Below are 12330 nucleotides of genomic sequence, written 5' to 3'. Positions count from 1 at the left end.
TAGGAGTAGACTTGCTGTTTGAAAAAGGGTATTATTAAAATTCCATGGCTAACATCAATGGTAAACAACTGAAAACGTCCTCCTAATACCAAGAACAAAACAAGTGTGGCCCATTTTGACACCACATATCAACACTGTACTGGAAGTTCTAGACAGAGAAAACACAGAGGAAAAATAAATAAAATGTGTCAAAATGGGAAAAGAAATCAAACTATCTCTCTATTCATAGTATACATGATCTCCTATTTAGAAATAAAGAAAGCTCAGACTTAGAATGAATTCATTGAAGTTACAGCATACAATATTAACACTCAAAATTCAGGTTACATTTCTGTACAGTAGCAGTCAACAAATGGAAAGTAAGTAAACAATTTATAAGAGCAAGAAAACAAATGGGAATAAATTTAATGAAGGAAATGGAAGATTTATACACAGTGAAAACCAGAAAGCTGCTGAGGAAAATTAAAGAAAACCTAAATAAATGTGAAAATGTCCTGTGTTTGTGGATTGCAAGACTGTAAAATGGGAATCCTTTCCAGAGCAATATAAAGAGTAATGCAGTCCTCAGCAAAATCCCAATATCTTTGCCCAAATGGGAATCCTGATTCTAAAACTCATATTGAATTGGTAAGGACACCACAGATAACCAAAATAAATGTGAGAAAGAACAAAATTGGAGGACCTAGAATTCCTGACATAAAACCTTACTACAAATTTTGAGTAATCAAAACTACAATTCCAGCAGAGACTAGATATATAGAACAAAGTAATAGAACTGAGCCTCCACATATAAAACCATGCATGTATAATCCATTCCTTTTTTACAAGTGTGCCAAAAACAGCAGAAAAACAATACTCTCTTAAATGGTACTGGCAAAACTAGAGTCTATGGGAGAATGAAATTGAAACTACCTTGTACCATATAAGGTAATCAATTCAGAATTAATCAAAGACTGAATGTTAGAGCTAAAACTATAAAACTCTTAGGTGAAAACAGGGGTAAATCTTCATGACCTGAGGGTTGGCAGTGGATTTTTATACATGATCCCAAATCGAAAGAGAAAAAGACAAAGTAGATAAATTGGTCATCATCAGAATTAATCATGTCTGTGCAATGAAGGACATTCTCACACAAGTGAAACAATCTAATAAATGGGAGGAAATAATTTGCCAGTCCATATCTACAAAGGGTCTAGAACCTGGAATATATGAAGAACTTCTACAACTCAACAACCAAAATACACAGAACCCAACTTAAAAAATGGTCAAAGGATCTTAACAGACATTTCTCCATAGAAGATACACAAATGAAACAAGCACATGAAGAGATATTCAGCGACAGTAGTCATTAGTAAATTGCAAACTCAAAACCACAAGTGATCATTTCACACCCACTAGGATGACTACTGTAAAAGAACAACAGCAAAAAAAGTGTTGGTAAAGAGGTGAAGAAATTAGAATCATGACACATTGCTGTTAAAGTGTAGCTGCTGTGCAAAAGCACATGGCAGATTCTTAAAAAAATTAAACCATGTGCCCCAGTAATTCCACTCCTAGGTATATAACAAAAGAATTGAAAACAGATATCCAAACACTTGTACTTGAAAGTTCGTAGCAAATTACTAAAATTAACCAAAGTTGATAACAACCAAATGCCCATCAGTAGTTGAATGAATATAGTCTAGTCCTGCAATGTCTAGTCCTATAGTCTGCAATAGACTAGTCCTGCAATGACTAGTCTATAGTCTAGTCCTTTCCAGAAGAAAGGAAATGTACCACTGATACATACTGTATCATGGATGAACCCCAAACATTATTCTACATGAAAGAAGGCAGATGCAAAAGGTCACATTTTTGATCCCTTCTTACATGAAAAGATCCAAAATTGGTAAATCCATAGAGACAAAGCATTAGTGGTTGCCAGGGACTGGGGAATAGGAAGCACCTGCTTTAATAGTATTTAATAAGTATTTTCTCTGGGGATGATAAAAATGTTTTGGATCTAGACAGAGGTGATGTTTGTGCAATATTGTGAGTGCACTAAATGCCCCCAAACGGTACTTTAAAATGGCTTGTTTTTATGTTAAGTGTAACTTGCTCAAAATTATATTACACGGATCAAATAGCACTCACTCCAGCCAAGTCAGTCTTTACACATTTGTGCTTCTCTTGTTTTGTGTCAAATAAGAACACTTTCCCTGTCCACTTGGTGAAATGTGTTTTCCTTTCAGGGGCGGTTGACATTCAGGGACGTAGCCATAGAGTTCTCTCAGGAGGAGTGGGAGTGCCTGGACCCTGCTCAGAGGTCCTTGTACAGGGACGTGATGTTGGAGAACTACAGGAACCTGGTCTCCCTGGGTGAGGATAACTTCCCTCCCGAAGTCGGTAATTACTTTTTATGTCTGCATTTTCTTTTGACTTGATCATAGGAGTTTCAAATCCCTGTTTCTAAGGGAATGATTGCAGCTGTTTTAATTGAGAATGGGAAGGCATCATAATGTGGCAAATGGACTCTAACTTCCCTTTCCTTCAGAAGTTCTGCATTCCTGCTTGTTTAGGTGCTTGCAGAACATTAGTAGTCAGAAAAGCTTAAGGGAGGGGACTGGTGAGGACGAGCACTGGGTGTTATTTGTAAGTGATGAATCCCTAAATTCTACTGAAACCCATACTACACTGTATGTTAACTAACTAGAATTTAAATAACAATCTGGGAGTCTGGGGAATAGGATATAAAAATCCTTAAAGTCTTAGTAAAGTCCAGTTTCACTGACATCATTAAAGATAAGGCTCAGAGACAATAAAGTTACTTAAAGTTGGGGGGGAAAAAGGAAACCTTATGAATTTTTTAAAATATCTGATTCTGTGGTCTTACCCTTGTGCTTTTGGTTCAGTATTTCTTGGAAAGAACCAGATCTCTGCATACCTAAAATAATCCTTAACCATTCAGGCACTCAGTTGACTAATTTTTGAAGTATGTTTCTACACCCACATATACTGAATGTCCTTTCTTCTTTGCTGAAAAATGAGCTGGGAATGTGTTCTGGAAGAGAAGCAGAACATGTTTTGTTTTTCTTCATAAATAGAAATCTTTTCTTGAACTGAATATCATCTCTATCATCTCTTTCCAGGGGAAAGATCCCTGGACTGTGGAAAGTGAAGTGAATATAGGAGAACATCCAGACAGGTGGGAATGTGTTGGGATGTGAGCATAAGTCAAAACTGAAATGGGCACAGAGTAAGCAGATCCATTAAGTATTGTTTGGGAAGGATCTGTGGGAAAATAAAAGTTTATTTCTTAGGAGCTTGCTTTTTTTTTTTTTCAATTTTTTTTTTAAACGTTTATTTATTTTTTTGAGACAAAAAGAGACAGAGCATGAACAGGGGAGGGTCAGAGAGAGGGAGACACAGAATCTGAAACAGGCTCCAGGCTCTGAGCTGTCAGCACAGAGCCTGACACGGGGCTCGAACTCACGGACCGCGAGATCATGACCTGAGCCGAAGTCGGACGCTTAACCGACTGAGCCACCCAGGTGTCCCCCTTAGGAGCTTTCAAAGGAAATCTTCCCCCATCCCACACACACTTCTCATTCTGTTATTCATATGAGTAAATCAAATTACATACAAGTTTAAACTCCCACTGTTAGGACCTACAACACTGTTATTTGGGCCCTCTGACCATACTGGTGCTGTGATTTGAGAGGGACTGAGATGGCTGTCTCTAAGAGAGTCTTTCCCTCCATCTCTCATGGTTCTCATAACATACAGGTCAGAGCTGAGGTCTCTGTAGTACAAACCCCCGGAACTATTCACTTTCCATTTCCATTTTGTATCCTTGACAGAACTTTTCAGGAGACAAACAAAAGGTAATAACTGTCTATTAGAGTAGAGCTAAGGCCTCTTTCTTTCCTGGGCTATCCTGGCTTCTTGAGGTTGGGCACTTGTGCAGTAATTAGGGGGAAGGCATGATGTAGATAATTCTAAAAAGTGAAAATCAAAACTAGATGTAGGTTAAATAGAGCACAACTTACTGATATCTCTAGTTAGCTTTTCTGTAGGAAAAACGTATCATTCCACAGATGTTTGTTGTATTCTCGGTATATGGAAAGCACTATATTGATATTTTTTTGGTTGTTTTGTTTTTATTTTTTGGTTTTAAGAACTCAAGAGGTGGCAGCAATTTTTGTTTTGTTTTTAAGTAATCTCTACACCCAACATGGGGCTTGAACTCAGAACCCCAAGGTCGAGGGTTGCATGCTCTGTGGACTGAGCCAGGCAGGCATCTTTTTTGTTTTGTTTTGTTTTTTTTAATATTTTGGTTACCTTCACCCATTTCTGCCACCGTCCCCTCAACTACCTGCCTCTAGCAACCACACATATATTCTCTGTATCTAAGAGGGGTTATTTTGTTTTTTTAAGATTCCACATATAAGAGAAATCATACTTTGATAACTGCCATTCTAATAGGTGTGAAGTGATATCTCATGGTGATTTTGATTTGCATTTCCCTGATGATGAATGATGTTGGCCATCTTTTCATGGTCCTTTTGCCATCTCTAGATCTTTGGAAAATGTCTATTCATATCTTCTGCCTATTTCTTAAATTGGATTATTTGAGCTTCTTTTTGCCATGTTTTGGATTATTAGCCCCTTATCAGATACATATTTTGCTAATACTTTCTCCTGTCCAGTAGGATGCCTTTTCATGTTGTTAAAAAAGTGTTTCCTTTGCCATGCAGATACTTTTTAGTTTGATGTAGTCCCACCTACCTTTGCTTTTGTTGATTTTTCTTTTGGTGTCAAAGTAAAAAAAAAAAAAAAAAAAAAAAAAAAAAAAAAAAAAAAATCATTACACAGACCTGAATCAAGGAGCTCATTACCCCGTATCTTATAGGAATGTTATGGTTTCACGTCTTAGGTTTAAGTCTGTAATCCATTCTGTGCTAATTTTTGTGTATGGTTTCAGACAGTGGTCCAGTTTCATTCTTTGACCTGTTGGAGTCCAGTTTTCCCAAACCATCTATTAAAGACATTGTGCTTTCCCCATTGTATAGTTATGTCTCCTTTGTTGTAAATTAATTGACCATGTGTGTGGGTTTATTTCTGGGCTCTATTCTGTTCTGTTGATCTGTGTGTCTATTAGATTTATGCTAATACCATACTGTTTTAATTACCACAGATTTGTAGTCAGGGAGTTTGAAATCAGGAAGTGTGATGCCTCCATCTTTGTTCATCTTTCTCAAGATGCTTTGGGCATTTAGGGTCATTTGTGGTTCCATACAAATTTTAGGATTTCTCTATTTCATGTGTAGGTTTTTGTATAGATATAAATTTTCAACTTATTTGTGTAAATACCAATGAATGAGACTGCTAAATCATATTTAAGAGTATGTTTAGTTTTGTAAGAAAGTGCAACTTGTTTTCCAAAGTGGTGTACAACATTCCCACCAGTAATGAATGAGAGTTCTTATTGGTCCACATTCTCACTAGTATTTGGTATTAGTGTTCTAAATTTTGGCCATTTTCATAAATGTGTAGGGATATTTTATTGTTGTAACATATATTTTCCTCAATTAAATTTAGGTCTTTTTTTAAAAGTTTATTTTTGAGAGAGAGGGAGAAACATAGAGCGCATGAGTTGGGGAGGGAGGGAGGGAGAGAGAGAGAGAGAGAGAGGGAGGGAGAGAGAGAGTCAGAATCTGAAGCAGATTCCAGGCTCCAAGGTGTCAGCATAAAACCCGAAGTGGGGTTTGAACTTCTAAATCATGCGGTCATGACCTGAGTCAAAGTCGGACACTCAACCAACTGAGCCACCCAGGTGCCCCATGGCAGTCTTTAAATGGAGTATTTGTGATATCTTTAGAACGTACTTTTTTTTTTTAAGTTACTGCTTTAGTCACAAATGTCATTAATTTGATTTGCCATAGCTTTTTAGATAATGATACCTTATTTTGGGGTGCTTGGGTAGCTCAGTCGGTTAAGTGTCTGACTCTGGATTTTCGCTGAAGTCATGATCCCACAGTTTGTGAGTTCAAGTCAAGCATCGTGCAGTGCGCTTACAGTGTGAAGACTGCCTGGGATTCTCTCTTTCTCCCTTCCCCTCCCCCATTTGCAAGCTCCCTCTCACTCTCTTAAGTAAATAAAAAAACATTCTTGTACATGTCTCATGGAACATGTATATATTACATAATTCTTTTGAGTATATACCTAGAAATGGAATTCATGGGATATTTAGTTTGATAATTTTTAGAGGAAATACTGTCCTATAACACCATACTGTCTCCCTGTTGAATGTTTTCCATTGTTACTTCATACCATAGTGTAAATTCTTACAGAATGAGTCAATATTATGCCTGTTGCTATATCAGTTCCTTTCTCTAGGGTCAGGCTTTTAACTTACAACACAATCATATTCCCATAGATGTGCAAATACAAGCATTATCCCCACATTTATAAAAACAAAATTTAAAAACATTGTATATAACAATAGTGTTTGAAGACCATGGTTGAAAAGCTTCCTTTGTTCATTATAAAGTATTATTTGGGTGTGTAATTATGCAATTTAGTATAAAATATTTATCTTCCAACTCTATTTGATAGGAAGCCCTTCAGCTGGATTTGTAATCAAGGAATTATCACCAATAGAGGACATTAATAAAGGAGAATTGTGCCACCTGGTAATACTGGAGAGAAATGAAAGTCATGGCATCCAGGATTTTGATCTCAAGGAAGTCTGGGAAAATATGCATGAGTTAGAGACTCAGTGGGAGTATGATGCAAGAAATGACAAAGAAGTGCCTTTGACCCATGACAAAAATCTCACTTGTGGAAAAGATCGGCAACTGAATCAGTCCTCAGTTACTTTTCCTGAAAAGCAGAGTGTTTCTGTAAGAAATAATACATACCAGTATTTCATGCATGAGGAGCCATTTATGAGGAATTCGTTAAAACTGGGAGGTAACAGAAGTGGTTCTGGAAACCAGTACATAAACTGCGTGGAAAATAGAACTGGATTAAGTTTGCAGGCACATCTGGCTGAACTGCAGAGATTTCACAGTGAGGAGAAAATGTATGAATGTAGTAATCCAATTGAGAAGTCTGTCAGCAATGGTTCCTCAGTCTCACCACTTCAAGGAATTCCTCCCAGTACCAAAAACATTTGGAATAAATCTAGGAAGATTTTTAAATATCCTTTGTTACCTGCACAAGACAGAAGAGCATACACTAGAGGAAAATCTTACAAATGCAATGACTGTGGGAAGGCTTTTAGCAAAAGCTCAAATCTCATGAGTCATGAGAGAATTCATTCTGGACAGAGACCTTACAAATGTAATGACTGTGGCAAAGCCTTTATGGAGCGCTCACATCTTACTCGACATAAGAAAATCCATACTGGAGAGAAACCTTACAAATGTAATGAATGTAGCAAAGCCTTTGCTGAGCGTTCAGGCCTTACTCAACATGAGAAAATCCATACTGGAGAGAAACCTTACAAATGTAATGAGTGTGGCAAAACTTTTAAGCAGTGCTCCCACCTCATTAGACATCAGGATACACATCCTGGAGAGAAACCATACAAATGTGATGTATGTGGCAAGGCTTTTATCCAAAGCTATAACCTTATAGAACATCAGAGGATCCATACAGGAGAAAAACCATATAAATGTAGAAAATGTCATAAGGCTTTTAGCAGACGTTCAAACCTCTGGGGTCATGAAAGAACTCATACTGGAGAGAAACCTTACAAATGTAATGAATGTGGCAAAGCTTTTACCAAATTTTCAAATCTTACTACACATCAGAAAATACACACTGGAGAGAAACCATACAAATGTAATGTGTGTGACAAGGCTTTTATCCAAAGTTCAAACCTTACTGACCATCAGAGAATTCATACAGGTGAAAAACCTTATAAATGTAATAAATGTGATAAGTCTTTTATCAAACGTTCACATCTTTCGGGTCACGAGAGAACTCATACTGGAGAGAAACCGTTCAAATGTACTGAGTGTGGAAAAGCCTTTACGGAACGTTCACATCTTACTCAGCATAAGAAAATCCATACTGGAGAGAAACCTTATAGATGTAATGAGTGTGGCAAAGCTTTTACCCAATTTGCAAACCTTACTAGGCATCAGAAAATACATAGTGAAAAGAAACCGCATAAACCTAATATGTGTGGCAGTGCTTTTATTCAAAGCTCAAGCTTTGGGGATCATCAAAGAACTCATAGGAGAAAGAAACCTTGCAAATAAAATGAGCAAGGCTTACTCAACGCCAGAGATTCCATCATGGAGAGGAATCATATGAAACTAATGTGGCAAAGCTTGTAACCATGGCTCACACCTCCCCTGAAAAAAGAATATAAATCTCTAAAAGAAAGCACACAAATGGAATGTATGGCAAGGCTTATCCAAAGCTTATTATATCTTGTGAATGTAATTTTTACTAGAGGGAAACCTTACAAATGTAATGAGTATGATCAGGTTTATAAAAAATGTACAGATTGGGAAGGAGGGTAAAATAGGTGGATGGGATTAAGAGGTACAGACTTCCAGTGATTAAAAAAAAAACCAAAATGTACAACTTTGTGGTTTGTGGTCTTGAAAGAATTCACATAACATGGAAACCATACAAATATGTCAAAGTCTTTACCTTAGGAAACACCAAAGAATTCATACTGGACAGAAACATTACATGTGTAATGAAGGTCATTGTTTGTTTAGCCAGTGGACTACAATAAGAAAATTCACATTAGGGGGAAGTAGGTCTATTTGGAGGATTAACCAATCTTAGGTGTTAAATTCCATAGAAATTTAAACTCAGGAGATGATGTGAGTCAATGGAACAAGTGTATCTGTGGAAAGACCTAAACATCTTCTGTTTAAATCTTTTTTAAAGATTTTATTTTCCTCTCTACACTCATCATGGGGCTCAAACTCAAAACCCTAAGATCAAGAGTCACATGCTCTTCCAGCTGAGCCAGCAACGCACCCCTATAGCTTTTTTTTTTTTTAATTATTTGAGGTTTCTTGAGGGTTCATTATTATTGATGACTTTATAACCTCAAGTTTGGAACCCAATGATGTTATACTTTCATTACGTGCATTTCATTTGTCAACCATGGTGGTTTCAGAGAAAGCATCAATAAGGTTAAAGGAACTTATTTCATTAGGTGGGGCTTAGTCATATGTGTATACCCTGGAAAAACTAGGATGCTAATTTTAAGATACAGTATAGTATAAATCTGAGAGCATGGGGAGTGGTAGGGAATAGATCTAAAACTATTACCCTAATTGTCATGTTTTCTGTGGTCATAGGCACTTCTCTGGATTTGGTGGTATCATTGAGAGCCTTTGTTGGTTAATACAGGAAACAAATACTCTATGAGAAAGATGATCATGAAACAGAGTAGGTCGTTACATTGAGAGAATGAGATTTTTATGTGAGAATGATGGGTTACTGGGGATGATATACGTGGTAGAGAAAATGGAGGGTAATGATGGTCTCTCCCTCTTTGAAAGGTAATAGTTATATATCATGGATGAATAAAAATTACTCTTATTTTTGGAAACTGAAAAGTTACAGAGGACATTTTAATCAGAAGAACCAAGGTATGGGTGACTGGGTGGCTCAGTGTGTTGAGTGTCTGGCTTGATTTTGGCTCAGGGTCATGTGATCAACCTCTCTGTTGGGCTCTCTGCTGAGCGTGGAGCCTTAGGATTCTCTCTCTTTGCCCCTCTTGCCAACTTGTGCTCTCTCAAAACAAAACAAAACAAAAACAAACCCAAAAGTAGTATGCTTGTGAAGGATTCAAATTTGACCACTGAAATTGCATTTTGATACTATTTGATTTAGGATACCCTATTTCTCATATCTAAGTAACTAAAACGTAAGCTTTTGTGTAACCCTAAATGAATCATGTGACTGTTATTAGCCCATGTGCATCCCACCTCCTTGGGGCATTTCATAATGAACACTAATAATACATCCTTTGGCTCTGTAGGTTGAATATCATAATTTTTTTCCATGTTAGATTCAGATATGCAGTTCAGGAAATATATATTCATAAGTTGAATTTGAGAGTTCAAATTCATAGTATATCTCAGTATATCTCAAAGTTCATAGTATATGTCAGATTATTTTTGTCGCTGTAATGAAAATAACCATGGTGCAATTTCAAACTCTCACCCTCTAAAACCTGCCTCCCCATTCATGAATATACTCCATATGATGATATTTATACATACCTTTTATGCTAAAATGAGACTAGTGTGTTGCACCGTTACATTAAATGAAAACAAAAAGTAGGCATATGAAAAGTATTGGGAAGTAAAAGAAAATTTCAGAAGTAAGGATAAAGATACTATAAGAAGACAAGAAGTTAAGAAGATACTGTAAGAAGTAAGGATAAAGGTAACACAATCTATATTTTGTGCTGGTGTGCTCAGGGAAATAATTTGAAAAGGTAAACGTTCATGAATTTACTCAAGAATGAACACACACAATGGGAATCTTTTTTGATAATGAGAAGTCTCACATATTTACCCTCAAACATTTTTTGCTCATTTGCACTTGTGCTTACTCCACTGGAACAGGATGTTTGGATGTCAAGAATGATGACTCTATTCACTCAAGTGTTCGGAGAGTATTTATTACATAAAGATGCTTTCTCGGGAGAGCACGGTAGACTTCTCAAGTTCTGAAAATGGCTAGAGAAAGCAGGGAATGGTGGCTACTTTGTTACAATGCATACTGTGCGGGGCCGGGGTGATGGTACTCATTTACACTGTGAATTTATAACTACGGCCAAGGGAAAGGCCTCTCAGGAGTCATTATTAGCTTTTCCTGTCCAGATGGGCAGAATAGTAAGAGGTTGTAATGACGCTTCACAGATATCATTAGTTGGGCATCAAAAGTAGAGTCAGACTCTTTAATATAAAACTGAATGTTTCTCCTAACTGACTTCGTTGGGAAAGATCACAATCTTCCTCATGCTAACTACTGCCTTCTCTTTCCTGATGCACACATAGACCCCACCACACAATATGATTATGGAAACTGGTTGTGAACTACAGTTGAGCTAAACTACCAAAGACATTTTTAGACCATGTCATGATTCTTTTTCTAGTAAGTTATAGTCTAATATTAATATACATTCAGAAGTGATAGAACATTTTCCCACTATAAGCCTTTTGTAGATCTCTCGCTTTAAAGGAGAATGGAATGAACGGAATCTCAAAATCAGTCCTTCCAGTTTTCTACCAAGATACTAGAATCAGGGAATGCCTGGGTGGCTCAGGCAATTATGCATCCAACTCTTGATTTTGTCTCAGGTCATGATCTTATGGTTCGTGGGATTGAGCCTCAGGTTGGGCTCCACATTGAGCATGGAAAAATAAACAAACTTTAAAAAACTTTTCAAAAAGGTACTAGAATTAGAATATCTGTATTGAAACTTGGCAAATTAGTTTTAAATTCATGTAAATAAAATTAATAAATTTCAAAGGAATTCTGTAAGTTAGAAGACACTAAGGATTAGTAATTTTTGACACATTTTTAACACCTCTCAGACTGCTGGTGGGTTGCACACAACATTATACTCTGGATAAAGAACAAAGTCCACTGACAAAATGTTTCATTCTACAGTTATCCTTGACTACCTTGTCATTTAATATTAATAAGGGGTATATTTAAACCTGGTCTGCAAAATGTTTTCTTTACCATCTTGTTATCTTCTGTTGTTGAGGCATGAATATGACATTTGAAAATTCCCCAGTATCCTTATTGTATTTAATTAAGTAATTTATTTTTGACAGAGTGCACACAAGTAGGGAACAGTGGGAGAGGGAGAGGGAGAGGGAGAGAATCAGGCTCCACGCTCGGTGCAGAGCTGACACGGGGTTCGATCCCACTACCCTGGGATCATGGCCTGGGCCCAAATCAAGAGTCTTGACACTCAACTAACTGACTGAGCCACCCAACCCCCCACCCATATCTTTATCAAAATTGCATTATTAAAACATTTTCTTAATGTTTATTTTTGAGAGAGTGAGGGAGTGGGCGAGGGGCAGACAGAAACAGAGACACAGACTCCAAAGCAGGCTCCCGGCTCTGAGCTGTCACACAGAGCCCACTGCGGGGCTTGAACCCATGAACCATGAGATCATGACCAGGCCAAAGTCAGCTGCTTAGCCAACTGAACCACCCAGGCGCCCCAAAAATTGCATTATTAAAATATGTAGCTGATTAGGAAAAACCTCCTGGGATTATTTCTGTGTAAATTAGACAAAACCTAATAAAGAAAAGGCCTTTGCCCCTCCCCATTCATCC

The 12330-nt window shown here is 37.2% G+C and overlaps 1 protein-coding gene across 1 annotated transcript in view; it reads left to right on the top strand.

Annotated features, from left to right (window-relative positions):
- Positions 1–8920, top strand: part of LOC102967360 (zinc finger protein 850-like) — a 53425-nt gene extending 44505 nt beyond the window's left edge. Inside the window, 2 exon segments of the mRNA XM_042970026.1 lie at positions 2232–2385; positions 6598–8920. Coding sequence (XP_042825960.1) covers positions 2232–2385; positions 6598–8252 — 1809 coding nt within the window. The 3' untranslated portion in view covers positions 8253–8920.
- The last annotated feature ends 3410 nt before the right edge of the window (positions 8921–12330 follow it).

This window comes from Panthera tigris, chromosome E2 (assembly GCF_018350195.1).
Source record: "Panthera tigris isolate Pti1 chromosome E2, P.tigris_Pti1_mat1.1, whole genome shotgun sequence".
Classification (NCBI taxonomy): domain Eukaryota; kingdom Metazoa; phylum Chordata; class Mammalia; order Carnivora; family Felidae; genus Panthera; species Panthera tigris.
This window is presented reverse-complemented; position numbering and strand designations above follow the sequence as displayed.